Raw genomic sequence first — 18,252 nt, 5'->3', positions numbered from 1 at the left:
TTGACAGCTGGGAAAATGGGCACGTGGACATCCAGTGGCAGACAGGGTCTCTGGGAAGGGGTCACACACAGTCTTGCTGAGCCCAGTGCTGTCCAGGGCTCTGGGACCCCTGCGGGCTGGAGTAGGGGAGCCACGAGGCCTCTGTTTTCACCTGTGGGTACCTGCGCCCCCGCGGGTGGCACCAGAGTGACCCAGAGGAGAGGAGCACGCCCCTTTCCGGGTGTATGGGTTCCCCGCTCCCATCTGCCCGGCGGCTCTGGCCCAGTCTATGCGCAGCTGTCCCGGGATCTTGCCTCATGGGAGGGACGTAGGGAGGGAGGAGGCTGCTCTCTGGGGGGGTGGAGCCCCGTGCATGTGTCCACGTGTGCCCCTCAGAGCTGTTGTCTCCCCATGGGTCCCCTGGGGCTTATGACTCTGCGCAGACCTAACACTCTGCTTTGGAACGCGCCGTGGTCTTATCCTCGCTTAGGTCACTGTAACCCCACTGATCTGTTTTTCCTTATTTTACCTGGTGGAAAATTTCAGGTTTGTAAACCAACTGTCACCTGGTTTGGGGTGCTTGGCTTTGTCCCTGTACCTACAGAGATGTTTTTTTCTGACTAAATTTCGGAACACAAATCACTGATTTGTTTTACACCAGAAAATCCATTTTAAATGAATGCCAGCCTGGGCCAATCCCTTTTCTGAAAGTAAACTCAGCGGTTGTTATCACACACTCACCCCAGGCATAGCTCCTCCCTCCTGTCGTGGGGACACGTGGGGCAGAGTCATGGGTCTCTTGTTGCATGCAGATTCCCTCGCAGCCCAGAGCAGGGGGACCTGTTCATGGCTCGCGGCTGGTGCTGGGCGTGGCCCTGGACATCCGGGCGGCCATGGGGAGGACAGCCCGTGCCTCGGCAAGTTCGGGCTACAAATAGGTCTTTACTGAAGAATCCTCTGCTTGGTACCAAGGCTCTGGCTGTGGGAAAGGAGGGGGCTTTGGAGGACCCGCTCATCCCGTCCGGGCCAGCTCTGTGGCATCTCCTTCTCTGCACTTTATGTCAGTTCCCCTCCACTGTCCCCTCACCCACCTGCCGTCCTGTGGTCCCTCCTGCCACTCTTGTCTTGTGGATGTTTTCTCCGTTACTGTAGTCCCTGTTCTTTATGAGAGTTGAAACTTTTAATTTAAGGGCAACATCATTTGCTGGGAGTCTTTATTAACTCCCTCAACCTTCGTCAGTGCCAAACAGAGAAGCGGCATATGGAAGTCAGGACTGACTTCAGTTCCTCACCCCACCTGTCACAGGACCCCTTGTGCATGAAAGAGAGACTTAAATGTCATCCAGTCCTGGACCTCCTCTTGGCTCGCGGCATGGAGTAACGGAACGTTAGCTAGAGGCTGTCGTCCGGGGTAAAGCCACCTTGCAGTTTCCACCTGTGTCGTCTCACACCTATGTTTTTTGTCTGCAGAAAGGTGCCTGGAGGACCATGAGCTGGTGGTCCAGGTGGAGAGTACCATGGCAAGCGAAAGCAAGTTTTTATTTAGGAAGAATTATGCAAAATACGAGTTTTTCAAAAATCCTACGGTGAGAGTCTTCTCTCTCTGGGTTTGGGGTTTGGGACTTTTGAAAGCTTGGGGTTGATCCTTGGCGTCGGTAGCACTAGGATACCGTAATGAGATGGATGCAGGGGTAGCAGAAGGGTTTGAGAGTCCAGGCTGCTGTCTCGCAAAGCGGCCTTTGCAGAACTCCGTCTCTGCTGCTTACCTAAATGCCTTTGTAGTGGCCACGGGTAACGAATGCGTTTCTCCATGGTAGCAGGGGGACAGGGGGTTAGCCTCTGAGTCAGGAGAGATGAGGGGCAGGTTTTTCAGTTATATCCAAAGTTCAGGGTTAAATTAGAACAAATCGGTTCAATACTCAGCAGAATAAAAACTCATTAGTCTCGGCAAATAGCAAATAATACTTTGTGGTTTGTGGAAGAATGAGTTTCCGGGCACGTTGGGCTGGATCTTTCTTTCCTTTTTATTTTTCTGGAGTGGCGGGGGGCACGTGTCCTGTGACCTGTCAGGATCGGCCGCCTCCTGCTGCCCTAGCATGTGCTCTTGTCATGGCATGAGGCTGAGCCGTCATGACGTGAGAAGACCCTCCGTCAACTTCTGGCCAGTGGTTTAGCTGCTTTTTTATTTGAAAGTAAGACATTTGATAACTAATTTTGTGTAACACCGTGTGGCGGGCCTCGGCCTTGGTGCACGCTGAGAGGCACGAACGCACATTAAACATGATAGATACTCCAGCCTCGAGCTCACCATTTAAGGAAACATGGCAACCTTTTGAAGTAGGTGTTCCCACCGAGGGATAGGGGAGGAAGAGGGACCGTCATTTAAAATCTTTATGGACATCCGCACGCCGGTAGGAATTTTTTTTTTTTAAGATTTTATTTATTTATTTGACACAGAGAGACAGCCAGAGAGAGAGGGAACACAAGCAGGGGGAGTGGGAGAGGAAAGAAGCAGGCTCCTAGCAGAGAAGCCTGATGTGGGGCTCGATCCCAGAACGCTGGGATCACACCCTGAGCCGAAGGCAGACGCTTAACGACTGCGCCACCCAGGCGCCCCTGTAGGAATGTTTTTAACACTGGCTGCCTTTCCCTGCTTTTAAACTAACCCTTCTGTATTTGTTTTCCCATTTCCTTAGAATTTCTTCCCAGAGCAGATGGTTACTTGGTGCCAGCAGTCAAACGGCGGTCACAGCCAGCTTCTGCAGGTACGGGCCAGGAAGGGTTTCGGGATGGGCGTCCTCTCTCGCTGCCGTGGCAGCTCCCCAAAACCTTGATGGGGTTGCATTCTTCATCACGTACTAGCCTTGGCTCCTGACGGGGTTTAGAGTAACCAGAAATCAAGGTGGACTTGGGAAATGTATGTGCAGCCAGGCTCCTTCGAAGCGAAACAAGCTCTTACAAACAGGATGAGCTTCCGCCAAGCCAGAAGCAGCGCGAGCAGACGGGCAGGAGAGAGAATTCACAGGCCGGCATGTTCTCCTCCAGAGCGCAGGGCCCGGGTTAGGCCGGTGCCCTGGGGATCTCCACCCCGAGACGGAGCCCCTTTATCGTGAGAAAGGATTGGGCTGGCATAAAACCCTTTAAGAGGCAGCAGAGTGTACATTCAAGTTAGTTTTGTGGCTGTCTTCGTTGTCCCTCTGCCTTCTGAAGTCTTTCCAAGAAAACCTGGCCTTTCCCCAGCCCCTGGCTGAGTCCTGCTCACGCGCTTCCAGGAAAGTCGGGAAGGGGACTATTACTGCTGCGCCCCGAGAAACGTGTCTGTTCACAGGGTGTTAAGTGAGAGAACAGACCATTCATGAAGGCAGCCAACACTGTCCAGGCGGCATCAGATACAAGAAAAACCGCTAAAATTTAGTTCCTACAGAATTCTGCCCACTGTCCTCCTTTGTCCACTCTCTGGGTCACTAGGTGTGTTTTCAGCTCCCACACGGTGAGGGTTTCAGAGCTCCATTCCAGTGTTTCTCCCAAAGCGCCCCGACCCTGACCGTAGCGTTTGACTGCTCCAGCCAGAGTTGTTGCCTCCTGGTTCTCCCGGGCCGTGAGGGTGACATGGCTCGGTGCCTGATTTGGGATGGCTTATGTGCTCAGTGAGGGTGCTTGCGGACTCTGTCCACTGGCCCGTCCCCCGTGTGGGAGGAGCCGTGTCCCCTCATAGTCCAGTGCAGAGGACCCACCACTGTAACCGCCCCAGCCTTACTCCCAGACCTGGCTCCTGACCTCGGTTTCCCGAGGAAGCTGTGCTGCACATGGGAGGGGTCGGCCCAGACAGCGGCATCACCCAGGTGTTGCTGGAGAGAACCATCAGCTCACGTTCCCGTGGAGGGCGACATGCTGAAAGTGACATGCTTGGTCTCTGTCCACACTGCTCCCGGTGCTTCTTGTAGCCCTGACTCTGATGATTGGGCTGCATGTTTTATGGAAAACCCTGAGAAAGCACAGGGCCTTTAACCCTGCTGTCTTACAGGGAAATCTGTGACTTTCCGTTTTTGGTCAGCGTTAGGGAGGCCCATTGGCTGGGGTTTTAAGATTTTTGAAAGGAAAACTATTGTTTGAAAATGCTTGGTTTGACCAAAGAAAAGAGTTTTTGTGATTCAGACGATGTGAAAATGCCCGTGGTGGCAGTAGGCCACGCCTGCTCCTTGCTGACGGCAGCAGCATCTGACTCTGACGTGTCTCTTCAACAGAACTTTCTGAACTCCAGTAGTTCTCCTGAAATCCAGGGCTTTCTGCACGTGAAGGAGCTGGGGAGGAAGTCGTGGAGAAAGCTGTACGTGTGTTTGCGGAGGTCGGGCCTTTACTGTTCCACGAAGGGGGCGTCCAAGGTGGGTTTTAAAGCCACTGCGGCCCCCGCCATCACACCAGGCCGGGGGCAGTCAGTGTGGACGTGGCTTTACTTGAACATACGCATCAGGGTTCCCCAGGCTTGTGATAACTGGTTCAGCTAAGTCCAAGTTCCTGGCCCGCTGGTCGCCCTTAGAAGCCAGGCGACAGCCCAGACCTATAGGCCCCCAGGGCGCCTCGCCGCCGCGCCCCTAGCCTGGCCAGCCCCGGCCCCCTCTGTGGCTTGGGAACAGAGCCTCCTTGGCGGCCTGAGTCCCTGAAGGAAGCTGACTCAGTTTCCATAGTTTGGAAGTTAGCATCCAGGCTGGCCGTGGGATGGCTGATGGATTGTTGCCAAGCTAGTATGCATTATCGTAGATACCCCCAAGAAGAGATTGGAGGTGTGCACGTATTTCCAGGGGGAAGAGGAGGTGAGAAACGGAAAAGGCAGCTGCAGGCTTCCAAAGACAGCTGGGGCGTTGGGGGCTCACCTTGCTGGTTGGTGCCCTTGCACACTCCTGCTTGCACACTGTTCTTGTGATGCATGAGCGTGCCCCGCAGCGGGAGAGGGCCCCACAGACCGTGGCCGGCGTGTGCCATTCCTGCCAGCAGAGAGGAGGGAGGGCCCGGTGGGACCCCAGGTGAGGGCGCTGAGGGCGCGGTCAGCGGCTGCCCCACGTGAGCTGGGGACAAGGGGCGTGGCAGGTGGAGAAGCCTCCATCTGGTATAGGGCGGGAAGGGCAACTTGATTTCCCAACTTCCCAGCGCCCTCATGGATGCTGAACCCAGAGCAGGAGGTAGAACTGGGACGATGGAGGGTTGGGGACAAGTCTGGGACAGGCTGTCGGTGGGAAAACCGTGGGACATCTGGACGCCGTGCAGCAAGGCAGCAGAGGGAGCGTGGGCCGAGCCCTGCAGCACGCTCTTCACTTTGAACGTAGGCTCCAGATGTTCTCCTGGTTTTCGCTTTGAATGTTTGGTTAGGGGGCTTTGATATGCAGAGTATCAAATAGGTTGTCCCAGTGGGGTTTTGTTTTTTTAAAGATTTTATTTATTAGAGAGCGCACAAGCAGGGGGAGGACAGAGGCAGAGGGAGAAGCAGGCTTCCCACCGAGCAGGGAGCCCAAGGGGGGGCTCGATCCCAGGACCCTGCGATCACGACCTGAGTCCAAGGTAGATGCTTATCCAGCTGAGCCTCCCAGGTGCCCCCGTTGTCACAGTCGTGGGAGGTGGGTGCCCTTGGCGAGGGCTGGGTGTGTTTGGTCTTAGCCTAGCACCTGCAGAGAGGAATGCAGGCACAGTGTGCGCAGACTGCCCTCTGTTGACCAGCACGTGTGAGCGTCTACTGTTGGCCATGCTTGGGAAGTTCTCCCCTGTGAAGTTGACCCCCCCCTCTTCCGCAGGAGCCTCGACACCTGCAGCTGCTCGGGGGCTTGGAGGAGAGCAGCGTCTTCTCCCTGATCGCCGGCAGGAAGCAGTACGGCGCCCCCACCGACTATGGCTTCTGCATAAAGGTACCGCACCCCCCGCCCTGTCTGGGGGCTGCCGCTCCCGATGGCATCCCGCCGGGGCTTCGGAATGAAACCGCAAACTGCTTTCTTGGTCCTGGGGTTGTTTGGGTTATTTTCTAACATAAGGTTAGGCTCACGGTGGATGGATTCATTCCTGTGTGCTCACGACGTGTCGATCCCCAAGTAGCTAGCACCTTGGGTAGAAGCAGGGGGCGCAATGGGCGGTGTGTGTCCACAGGCTCCGTGGCTTCGTGACCCCCAGCCTGTCACTTGGGCAGCCTCCAGAGTGCTGGGAGCTGACACTTTCCATATGGGCTTCCAGTCTCTGGGACAGTGGGGTGCCCCCTGCCCTGCTTCTGCACACGTGTGTGAGAGCACGTCCTCATGCGTATTTCCACATGTGCACACACACACACACCTATACACAGATGTGCACACATACATATGCTCACATGCATACACACCCCACACACGGGCGCACCCGTGTGAATACAAAGAGATGTGTGCGCACACGTGCACACACCCACGTGAATACAAGGAGATGCACACACGTGCACACATGCACACACCTACGTGAATACAAGGAGATGCACACACGTGCACACACCTACGTGAGTACAAGGAGATGCACACGTGTGCACACGCGCGCACACACCTATGTGAATACAAGGAGATGCACACACGTGCACACGTGCGTGCACACCCACATGAATACAAGGAGATGAACACACGTGCACGCGCGTGCACACACCTACGTGAGTACAAGGAGATGCACACGCGTGCACACGCGTGCACACACCCACGTGAATACAAGGAGATGCACACACGTGCACATGTTCACACACCTACGTGAATACAAGGAGATGCACACGCGTGCACACATGCACACACCTACGTGAGTACGAGATGCACACACGTGCACACGTGCGCGTACACCCACGTGAATACAAGGAGGTGCGTGCACGTGCACACACCTACGTGAGTACAAGGAGATGCACACGTGTGCACACATGCACACACCTACGTGAGTACAAGGAGATGCACACACGTGCACACATGCACACACCTACGTGAGTACAAGGAGATGCACACACGTGCACACATGCACACACCTACGTGAGTACGAGATGCACACACGTGCACACGCGCACGCACACCCACGTGAATACAAGGAGATGGGTGCACGCACGTTTACATGCACACACCTACGTGAATACAAGGAGATGCGCGCACACACCTACGTGAGTACAAGGAGATGAACACGCGTGCACACGCGCGCACACACCTACGTGAGTACAAGATGTGTGCACGCATGTGTACATGCACACACCCACATGAATACAAGGAGATGCACACGCATGCACACACACGCACACACCTACGTGAGTACAAGGAGATATGTGCACACACGTGTACATGCACACACCCACGTGAATACAAGGAAATGCACACACGTACGCACATGTACACACCCGCGTGAGTGCGAGGAGATGGGTGCACACACGTGCATACATGTGCACACACACCCCTGTGCGCAGGGCCCGCTCTCCCCGGTGAGGCCGTGCTGATGTTGGTCATGGTCACGGTAGATGCTGTTTGCTGCATACTCCCTGCGCACAAGGTACTCCGCTAAGCGCTCTCCATCCGTCCTCTTCCTGCATCTTCTGAGGTGCTCATAGGTGGGAGCTGAAGCAGCCCCATCACTCACATCCAGTCACCAGTGAGTGTGCTTGGAGTCCCCCAGCCGGGCCGACTTCTGAGTCAGGGCTGCACCCCAGCCTGAGGAGAGGTCAGAGAGCAGGGGCCATGCTGCTCCCTAAAATACCAGCTTGTACTTCACCTGGGGAAGCTTCTTGGGGTTGCAAGTAGCAGGAGCCCTAGGGCCCGGGGTGCACAGGAGAGCAGCATGAGGGCAGCCTCAGGGCCGGCTGTGGGCCATTGAAGTCCAGGTGGCCAGCGTCCCTGCCTTCCCACCAGCCCATACCTGCAGCGGTTCTCCCCCATCGCCAGGCAAACCCTGCCTCTGCATGGGGGCACCTGCCGTCCCTCCACACCAGCATGTGTGACAGTGATCCCCCACCTGCCCCAGACTGCTTGCCTCACTAATCCCCCATCTCTGGGGTGATGCTGGCCTCACTCTCTGGACCTTCCATGGGTCCATGCTTGGGGCCACTCAGATACACCACAGGCCCTGAGCCCCTTAGGGGCTTCTCCCCTTGCTGGCTGAGTCCTGCAGGGGCCCTTCCTCAGCTGCCACCTCAGTCTTCCTGGGAGGTGACCAGATATCTTTTCTTGCATAACTCCGGGCCTGATTCTCTGGTCGAATCCCGCTTTCCCCGCACAGACCTAGGCACCCCTTTGTCCCCATAGCACCCACCACCTTCCCCTGTGAGAGTTTGTCTCCTCTGGGGTCCCCCTGTTGGGGCTGGCCGAGCACTCGTGACTACAACCCAGGCTGGTCCGTGTCGGGCGGAGGAGGCACCCTCTCTTGTCTTGCCCTGCCGGTTGGTGCGCGTCAGACCCAGCCCTGCCCAGCACGGGCCTGCTCCACCTTCACCGTGTCCCACTCACTGAGTCCCCTCTTACCTCCTGTAGCCAAACAAAGTCAGGAACGAGACGAAAGAGCTGCGGTTGCTGTGTGCGGAAGATGAGCAAGGCAGAACGTGCTGGATGACGGCGTGCAGGCTTCTCAAGGTATGCGGCATCCTGCGCACCCCATGCCTCTCTTCGCGGAGAGCCCTCCCGATGGCATGCTGGCCCCGTGTGCCCGCACGTCTTTCCAAACAGGGTCTCAGAGGCTTCTCACAGACACTTCGCATTAGAAAGGTCAGAGCCGGGGGTGCCTGGGTGGCTCAGTTGTTAAGCGTCTGCCTTCGGCTCAGGGCGTGATCCTGGTGTTCTGGGATCGAGCCCCACATCAGGCTTCTCCTCTGGGAACCTGCTTCTTCCTCTCCCACTCCCCCTGCTGTGTTCCCTCTCTCGCTGGCTGTCTCTCTCTCTCTGTCAAATAAATAAAGTCTTAAAAAAAAAAAAAAAAAGTCAGCCGGCTTCTGGCCTCATCACCTGATGTTCAGGGGCTTGGTAGGATGCAGGGCAGCACCCCGGTCTCTCCTCCCAATGCCAGGAGCACCCCAACCATTTGAGACCACCAAAAACATCTCCAGACGTGACCAGATGCCCCGGGGGGCCTGGGAGCGGGGCACTGCGCCAGCTGAGAGCCCATGGCCTAGAGAAATAGGACTAGAAAGACCAGGCCAGGAGACAGGGAGAGAGCAAATAGCTCGTCAGGAGAGTTAATGATTTCCGAGGCTGAGCATCAGGCTCTTAGCTTCCCAAAAAGCTGGGGCCACAAGGGAAACGTGACACGCTGTGCAGCTCACCGTGGCGCCCGATGGACAGCAGAGAGCACCTCACTTGCGTTCCCACAGAATGTCCCTTGTGCACATCCATGCCCCACGTGGCTCTAGTTATGTATGTAAAGTCTGTGGACATCGCACAGTGGCTGTGCACGGTGGTTGTGCAAGGTGAACGGCAAGGCGTCAGAAGTTGGTTCGGTCAGGTGGCTGACCTGTGCCAGGGTCTAGGAATCTCTCTGAAAACCCCAACCTTCACTGAAGCTTCCAGCTGGGCAGAGAGTCAGGGCGGAGAAGGAGGCGGAGCCCACGACCCCTTGAGATGCCAGAGAACATTAGCCCTAAGGGTAGGCATCCTGTAAGCCTCTTTTCCAGACCCACGCCTTGTTTTATTTTTGCTGCCGATAAAACAAAGAAGGGTTAAGTGTAAAATGTTGTTTTGTAACCAGGGAGGAGACGTTAGTGTTGGTACAGGGCATCGTAGATCAGAGGCGACTCCTTTACAAGCCAGCTTTACAAGTTATGGGATGTCCATTCAGAGGAGTACTCCTCAGTGACCCGAAGAGCGAGGTTCTCTCTGGAGTGTGTTGTGGGAAATCCCCAGGATATATTGTTAAGAATTAAAAAACAAAGTGCTACCTTTGTTGCAGGAGCAAGGAAAGGAGAAGCTGAAATGCACCTGTGCGTTAGCTGGTGTGCACGGGAGCGCTCGCTGGAGCTGCTGGGGGAGGGCGGGCATGGACCCGCACACACGGGAGCAGATGTGGGAGGGACACCTTGAACGGTTTCAGTATTTGTGTGATTTTTTGGCTCTGTGGATATATAGAATATTTTGGAAAAAGCAGAAAAGGAAGCAGGAGCACATCTGTGACGCTGTGGGTTCGGTGCTTCGTGAGGTCTCCCCCTTGGCTTCACACATGAGGAAGCAGGGCCGGCGGACAGGACGGAACAGGACAGAACAGGACTGTCCTTGGGCGCTGGCATAGCATGACCAGGCACAGGGAGGGAAATGTGCAGAATGAGCAATGACAGTAACGTCCAACGTTATTATTAGCGCCAACAGGAATGTGTCCCGTCGGATGTTAGCGTAATATTAGGAATGTTCCTGAGCATTTGCTGTGGGCCACGTTGCGCATCACTTCTACCCTGTGGCCTCTCCCCTCGCCACAGCTGGGCAGCATGCATGCTGTCATCGTCTCACTGGACCGATGACAGACCTGAAGCCCGTTGCATCCCGCCCCTGGGGCCGGGGCTGGGGGGCTGCTGGTTTGTGCACAGTTGGCTCCGGAACCCAACACTGGGCTCCAGAGCTGGCCATGGCACTTCGCTGCCCTCCCTGAGAGCCAGCAGGAAGGGGACACCCATCCATGTCTGCACGTGGCCCTGTTGCCTCCAATCAGCCCCAGAATCCACATCCCGAAGTGCCATTCCTGAAGGAGCCGGGGCCAGGACCTAACGGCCACCGCAGTATGGCCGCGATGGGCTCTTGAGCCAGTGTCAGGTGACGCAGAGCTGACTAGTGCCTGTGGTCCCAGCTGGTTATGTGCCACAGTGTCTTGCCACCACCGAGCAGGCTGATAGACTTTACCCCACGTGAGAATTCCTTACTTTGCCCTCCCCGCTTCCTGTCCCGTCTCGAATTGTCTTGGTCTCAGAGCGGGAAGCGTAATCAGAAGACCATTGCCCCTCACCTTGCACTCTGATGTTACCTTCAGAATGGGGTGTATTTTCTTCTGGGGGTTGGGGCCGTTTGAAACCATGGGGAGACCTTATAAAATGCCTCCTGTTCTCTCAGCCTAGCTCCCGTCCCAAGCTCTGGATGTGAGCATAGACTCAGGTCCCTCACTGTCTGTCTCCCCGACCGGGGACCTGACCAGGAGATGGTCGATCCATCCGCCCTCCCTATGCTTGCTGTTTGCCAGGTCTCGGTCTGGACGTCATCTTGCCTGGTGTCCCCCTGTATCCTCTCAGAGAGCCAGGGCTGCCTGGCACTCGGAACATCACAGATGCTCAGAAAAATTGAGCTGAGTGACAGCAGGAACCACCCAAACTCCTGTGTCTGGCTGTGACCTTTCTTTTCTTTTCTTTTCTTTTCTTTTCTTTTCTTTTCTTTTCTTTTCTTTTCTTTTCTTTCTTTTCTTTCTTTTCTTTCTTTCCTTTCCTTTCCTTTCCTTTCCTTTCCTTTCCTTTCCTTTCCTTTCCTTTCCTTTCCTTTTCTTTTTTTTTGAAGCTCTTCCTCCCCCTTGTCTGCCTTGTGTCCTGGGCAAGGCTGGCATCGACCCAGAGGCAGCAGGGTCAGGGGGTGGGGGCTTGGACCTCAGAGAGTCTGGGTCTTGGGACAGAGACCCAGGGATCTCGCCAGCGCGGACTAAGGAGACATTGGGCTGCACCTTTTCACAGTTGACCAGAGAAGGTCTTGTCAGTACTAAGTGATGGCAGGTCCCCCGAGCTTTAGCCCTCAGACTGTCCTGTTCCCCAGAAGGGAGTCAGATGTACGTGTCCTCACTTGGAGGAAGCATTGCCTTTCTGCTGACCCCGGTGTATCCAGGAGTCACTCCTGAGTGATGCCTAATATTGCAATAGCAATTTGCATTGTATTAAAGTCTCAGGGCTTGTTGGAGAGGAACACCTTACTTTGAATTAACCAAGGACTTTCTGTGCCTTTAAGTACCATCACAAATCCTCTTTAAAGAGGAGCTTGATTGAGCCTACATAGAAGATGGGCATTGCTGTCCTCAGATATGCTTAGGGGAGAAAGCTGGCGGGCAGTACGTGCTGCTGTTCCTCATTCCTTCCTATTACGTGGTTTGTTAAATAACTTCATAGCCATAGGGGGTTGTGGGGGAGCATTAAACTTTGTTAGTGTGCTCTATTATCTCCTCCCTCACTTCTAGAAGTTTCTGAAACTGCCCTAGAAATTCCTCCCCAGAAGGGAGGTATGGCTTCATGAGCATGGGTTTCTGTAAGGAAGGTCTGCTGTAGCTACGTACCAGCACACACGTGCAGTTTAAATGTCCGAGACAGTTTAAATGTCAGAGAGTCGCCCCCTGCAGGATGCCTGAAGCACCTCTGCTCAGAAGCCCTTGCTCGCCCAGCCCTGTGCCATCCCTCCCCATTCCCACACCGGCCTGCATTCCTTGTGCTGTGTGGCAGGCTTTCCGGCCACACCAGCATGAACGACGAGAGCAGGACGAAATGAGAGGACGAGTGAAATATATCAGGAGTAGAAACAAAGGTGCATAAAAACCTGTAACTCTTCAGATGAGGAGAGGAAACACCTGTGTTCCCCTAACTACTATTGTGTTCTAAAGTCAAAAGAAAATGTGTGCAAAAACAAAAGAAACCTTAAAGTTGACTGCAAAATCCAGAAGGCAAATACAACCACATTTGTTTTTTAAATGAGTTTCTCTAAGTTTCTGGGAACGTTCAAACTCTGTGCCGCGCAAATGGTAACAGACCAGGGAACCAGCACCTCACATGGACATGTTGGTCAGCGTCCTGTTCCTGGGGCTACACCGTCCCTCGAGAACCTGCTCAGATTTCCTCTCCTCTCCGTTAATAACTGAATAACACTGCGGCTTATTCGTACACCTCCTGCAAGACCGTAGCTCCCTCAAGGTCGAAAACATATCTTGTACTTACTTTGTGTTCCTGGAGTTGAGCCTGGTAATATGAATGGTGACCCCAAACCCTTGTGCAATCTTTGCACAAGGAAATAAACTTCTATCTTGCTTAAGAATGTATATGTTAAATGTTTAATTCCATTGCAAGAGAAAGGGATTGGCATGTTATTTATGTTACTGTGTTCACCACCCATAGGACAATGTGTAGGGGGAGGCCATTTTCCAACATGGCACATATTGAGTCCCTAGAGCCAAGAGTCGCCGTTCTCCTTAATGTGGGAGCATCCCTGCGGTCCCTCTACAGACAGATGCAGAACACCAGCTGTTGCTCACCTGTCTCCTTTGAGAAAGTGTCTGAGGGTGTCGCATCCAAGCAGATATGAATAGGAAATAAAGATATTGCCAGAAAAGGGAGCGAATAATTCTATGGCTACGCATTGTTCTTTTCATGCAATAGAAGGAAGTGTAAAGGAAAAAGATTGATTGGACCGTAACTATGTCTTTAAAACCCACTCACCTAAAATAAAAAGGAAAATAATATTAAGTAATTGGTACTGTAGGTTGTGTACGGAGGGTTAATAATCTAAAAACTGTCAGGCACTTACACCAACAAAACTACCGCTCTGAAGGCTGGAATATTTATGTGTAAGTGGGAAAAACAAGAATTCCTAGTCATGGAACTGCAAAAAATAAGTGTGGGAAATAGATAACTTCTTTAATAATGAAGGCAAAAATAATATTTAAAGGCTACGATGCAAGTAAAACAGCTTGACACCTACTTAAAGATAAGCTCCTGGGTCAACGAGTCCTTTGAGTGGATTATGGGAACAGAGAACAGTCTTGGGGTCATCCTGAAGAGGGTGTGTGTGTGTTTCCCTTCTTATTTTTTCTTTGGCCTTAGTTTGATGATTTTTCTATACCATTTTGAAAGATCCTTCGATCATTGATTTAAGCCTTACATTTTCAGCTATGTTTCAGACTAAAACGTTGCCTCTAGTTTAGCTGCTGTTTGTCACGTTTGTGTAATTATTCGATTCAGAGTATTTGTTCGTACATGTGCGTGCATGCACACCACACAGACACATCTTAGATGAATACACACACGTGTACACATACACGCACGTGTGTGTGCTATCCGGTCACACAGGTGTAGAATATTGACATCTCCTCGACATGGACTCTTCGGTCCTTCCGGCGTCTGCTGTTACCCGCATCAGTGCCGCCTGCCCCAAGTCTTACCACCTGACGTTGCTGTCGGTACGTCAGCATGTTCTCGAGTGGCGTGTGCACGGTTTTTCTCCTTCTCTCTGTTTTTCTGCCTTTCCAGGTCCTTGTATTCAGGGTGCATCTCTGACAAACATGGCGTAACCACATTTTCCCCTCTGATCATCTTCATGTTCTGATTGGTGTATTTCTTGGGAAGGATATCCTTCAGTGGATTGTTAATAATTGTGCTTAAGCCTGCCTCTTGCTGTTTGTTTTCAGTTTGTCCCACCAGCCTGTATGCTGCTTTTTCTCTATTTTCAAAATTTTTTTTGGCAGGGGAGACTCATCATTTGTTTTTATTCCTATTTTTAACCTCCGTCCATATTGTTTCTCTCTTCCCTGGTGGTCTCCTGGTGGTCACAGCGCGCATCTTCCCCTCGCTGGACCCCAGAGTGCCCAGGTGTCCCCACCGCGTCTGGGCCGGTGTGAGGAGCCTTTGAAGTATCTCGTCCTAGACTTTGGTTCTTCCCGTATCTTCAGCCACTTAGGACCTAGAAGAGACTCTGTCGTTATTTGAATTCCCTGCACGTCTACACCAATTCTCTCCTGGCTTTGCGTCCCTCTCAGGGACCATAGACACACAGAGTTCTCCCAGCGTGGGTCTGCCAGCAACGCATCCATTGCCCGAGTTGGGTTCGTCTGCTGTAGTTCTGTCTCACCTCCAGTGTTGAGGGAACTGTCCACGGACCGTGGGGTCACTTCCGCCCACCCCCCCTGGCCCGTTCCGCTGCCTTCTCTCCACGTGTCCATGGAACTCAGCTGTCCTCCGCGTGAGGCTTCTGTGACCGTGGCGTGCGCTCTTCCCACTTGTGTTTGTCTCTCTGTCTCTGTTTTCCACAGTCGTGCCGGGATGTGCCTGGGTGTGGGTTTCTCCCTGGTAGCCCGCCCCTGGAACCTGTAGCCTTTCGTCTTTCTATCCATTCTGGAAAATGCTGGGCCAGTAGTTCACCGGTGTTTCTCATAGCCCATCCCCCGTCTTCTGGGAGCGTCAGCACATCCATGGTAGACCTCTTGATGGTGTCCCAGCACTTCTGTTCCGTACACTGGAGGGTACCCTGTAGGGTCAGAGCTGGAAATGAGTTACCTCTTGATAACTGTGTCTCCTTGCCCAACCTTCTTTATTTTCCATGTGGGCAAGTGGGGGACCTGGGCGCAGGCAGGGCAGTTACAAGCATGTGGACTCCACTCATTGCCCAGGCACAGGAAGCGTGGACTGCCGGTGGGGAATCGAATCCAGACCCTTACTTTACCATGACCTTGAACACCCTGCCTCACTTCCCTGTTCCATCTGTTACTTGTAAAATGGGGATAAAGGACACATTTCCTAATGTGGAGAGTAGTAAAGGAAATAAAGTGCTTGGAACGGTGCTTGGCCCATAGCAGCATTCAGTAAGGGTAGTTGTGGTGCTCGATCCTTTTTCTTATTTTTTTTAAAGATTTTTTTATTTACTTATTTGAGAGAGAGAGAGAAAGCACGAGCAGGGGGAGAGGCAGAGGGAGAGGGAGAAGCAGACTCCCCGCTGAGCAGCGAGCCCAATGCACTGGATCCCAGGACCCTGGGATCAGGACCCGAACCGAAGGCAGACAGACACTTCACTGACTGAGCCCCCCAGGCGCCCCTTGGTCTTATTATTACGTTGTCACTGCCTGCTTCTCCCTTGCCCACCCAACGTGAGCGAGCCAGTCACGAGCGGGGGTAGGGGTGGGAGGGGCGGTCATGCAGGAGCGAGGCTGTGCGCTCACGGCGGCGGCTGGGGTATCGCCCCCTGTTCGGTGCTCTGCGCGGTCCTTCCCTGCCGGGTCTGCCATGTCTGGGGCTTGGCTCCCGGGACCCCGCGGCTGACGCTGGCCTTCCCCCTGCAGTACGGGGTGCTGCTGTACCAGAACTTCAGGATCCCGCCCCCGCGGAAGGCCTTGCTCCCCTCCTTCTCCACGCCGGTGGTGAGTACAGCGGCAGTGTCACAGCGGAGCGCGGGTGGTGTCAGGACGGGTGGTTGCCAGAAGCCGGAGCGGGTTGGTGTGTGGGGTGTCCTGTCCCTGTGGGGAGCCGGGTTTGTCTGGTCAGCAGTATGACTGCTGGGGACGGATGCTGCACCAGCCTCTGGCTTTTCCGGGGCTTAGGGACTGTCACCAGCCAGTCCGGCTCCCTCCCGGGTCGGCTGTGGCACCATGGGCACGGGTAGGCTGGAGCCTTCCCTGGTGGGTGCATGGAGCTGGGAGTGAGTGTCCTTGTTCTCAGGGCGTACTCTCCTTCCCAGAGGTGCAAGAACACTTTCCTTTCAAACACGACCTTGAAGCTCCTCCAGGCCCCTTCCTGGGGGAGGCCAGGTGTCCACGGGGAGAGAGCAGAGCCCCTGGGGGGGACTTGGTGGCTGGTGAGGGCTGAGCTCTCCCCGGCGTTTCCACTTCTCTGGTGTGTTCCTGCACAGGCTGGGGGCCTGCAAGGAGCCCTGCTGCCCAACCTGGCGGCACCCCACAGCCTCCAGCGGCATTTGGATGCCACGAGGGAGACTAGAATGTCTCTTACCCCTTCAAGAGAAATGAAAGCCGTCTTTAGCTCAGGGGCCCTCCTGCTACTGAGTTCCACCTGAACCTTAGAGTGGGGGGCGGGGTGTTCCCGTCACCCCCTCCCGGCCTCCTTCAGGATGGTTTTGCACCAACCTCCCCGAGTGCCACCAAGGCCTGGTTCCCTACATTTTAAGAACTTGTGGCCTTTCCTTCCAGCGCAGCGTCTCTGAGAACTCCCTCGTAGCGATGGATTTTTCTGGGCAAACAGGAAGAGTGATCGAGAACCCGGCCGAAGCCCAGAGCGCAGCCCTGGAGGAGGGCCACGCCTGGAGGGTAAGGCCACAGCCAGTCCCGTGGACAGGCCCCCTCGTGGGTGGCACCCCCCACACACACTGATCTCCAGGAAGAATGGCCCTGTGGGTGCCGTAGGGGGGCGAGGTGCTGGGGGGGGAGGGTGGCCTCTGAGTCTCTGCTGGGGGCTCCTCCTCGTTCCCAGCACCCACGACCCTCCCAGCTCCCGTGGGAGGAGCGGGGCAGGAGCAGTGCCTTCTGACCTTGTGGCTCCCACACATACCTGCTCCTGCTGGTGGTGGTCAGTGGCCATGTGTGGACAGCACGGAGCCCACCCTCATGAGGCTGGTGGACGCTCACATCGTGGCTCGACCACTAACCAGCTTGGTGGCCTTGGACAGTCTCTTCCCTCGGAGAATCATGCTCCTGACCTCCCGATGGAAGATTGTCACCCTCATTTCGAATTCTCTGAGATTGACAGACAACGTACAAAGCCCGAGCCCGCCGCTGTGGCCCAGAGAGGTCCCTGAACCTTAGCTTCAGAGAGTGTTGGAAAGGAATGTCCCCACAGCCCAGGGACTCTGTAAGGACAGTGTTTTCAATGGAGAAACTCATGCTTTTCTCCCAGAACTTACCTGGAATTTCACTCTATGTGTCTTCTGTGTGTGTCAGTCCTGGGATCATTCAGATTCCCCAGATGCTTCTGTTTTCACGACCGTGGTCAGACGGGGCAGCTGGGTGGCTGTCCCTCCACGGACAGGGGCCCCATCACCCCAGCCGGGCCTCCCCCCGACATGTGTGTCCCCGGTGGCTGGTGGGCCGTGTCGGTCTGCTGTCTTAGTGCTAACACGGGCATTTCTTCCGCAGAAACGAAGCACACGGATGAATATCCTAGGCAGCCAAAGTCCCCTCCACCCTTCCACCCTAAGTACAGGTAAGCTCAGCCTGGCGGCCTGATACTTTTATGTACAATGAAGATGAAAACGCTCCCATCCCTCCCCAGACTGGCGGGGCTCAGCCTGCGCCCCCAGGGGTGTAGCCTTATGCGCTGATTGCCAGTTCGCTGTGCCTTCAGGGAAGCCGATCTGCCCTCCTTCTCTCTTCCCTCCCGCAGTGATTCATAGGACACAGCACTGGTTTCACGGCAGGATCTCCAGGGAGGAGTCCCACCGGATCATTAAGCAGCAGGGGCTGGTGGATGGGTAAGGAAGCGCGGTCCTGGAGAGCAGGCGTCTGCCGAGGCTCTGTTGCACTGTGCGCATGTTCTGGCTGGTTTCTAGAGATCCTGGGTGGTGGGCAGTCATTAGAGCCTCAGTTTAAAGAGGGGAGAATGTGGCTCAG

The 18,252-nt window shown here is 54.6% G+C and overlaps 1 protein-coding gene across 5 annotated transcripts in view; it reads left to right on the top strand.

Moving 5' to 3' along the window:
• Positions 1–18,252, top strand: part of GRB10 (growth factor receptor bound protein 10) — a 171,975-nt gene that overhangs the window by 140,349 nt on the left and 13,374 nt on the right. For 4 of the 5 annotated variants that reach the window (XM_019797968.2, XM_019797971.2, XM_034665550.1 and 1 more), the window contains 9 exons: positions 1,450–1,565; positions 2,676–2,744; positions 4,224–4,361; positions 5,763–5,873; positions 8,466–8,564; positions 15,976–16,053; positions 16,837–16,953; positions 17,779–17,845; positions 18,026–18,113. In XM_019797968.2, coding sequence (XP_019653527.1) covers positions 1,450–1,565; positions 2,676–2,744; positions 4,224–4,361; positions 5,763–5,873; positions 8,466–8,564; positions 15,976–16,053; positions 16,837–16,953; positions 17,779–17,845; positions 18,026–18,113 — 883 coding nt within the window. The remainder of the gene's footprint in view (positions 1–1,449; positions 1,566–2,675; positions 2,745–4,223; positions 4,362–5,762; positions 5,874–8,465; positions 8,565–15,975; positions 16,054–16,836; positions 16,954–17,778; positions 17,846–18,025; positions 18,114–18,252) is intronic. The other variant, XM_034665549.1, reaches the window with a different exon arrangement.

This window comes from Ailuropoda melanoleuca, chromosome 1, assembly GCF_002007445.2.
Source record: "Ailuropoda melanoleuca isolate Jingjing chromosome 1, ASM200744v2, whole genome shotgun sequence".
NCBI classification, from domain to species: Eukaryota; Metazoa; Chordata; class Mammalia; order Carnivora; family Ursidae; genus Ailuropoda; species Ailuropoda melanoleuca.
Note: the sequence above shows the minus strand (reverse complement) of the source record. Positions and strands in the feature narration are given on the sequence as shown.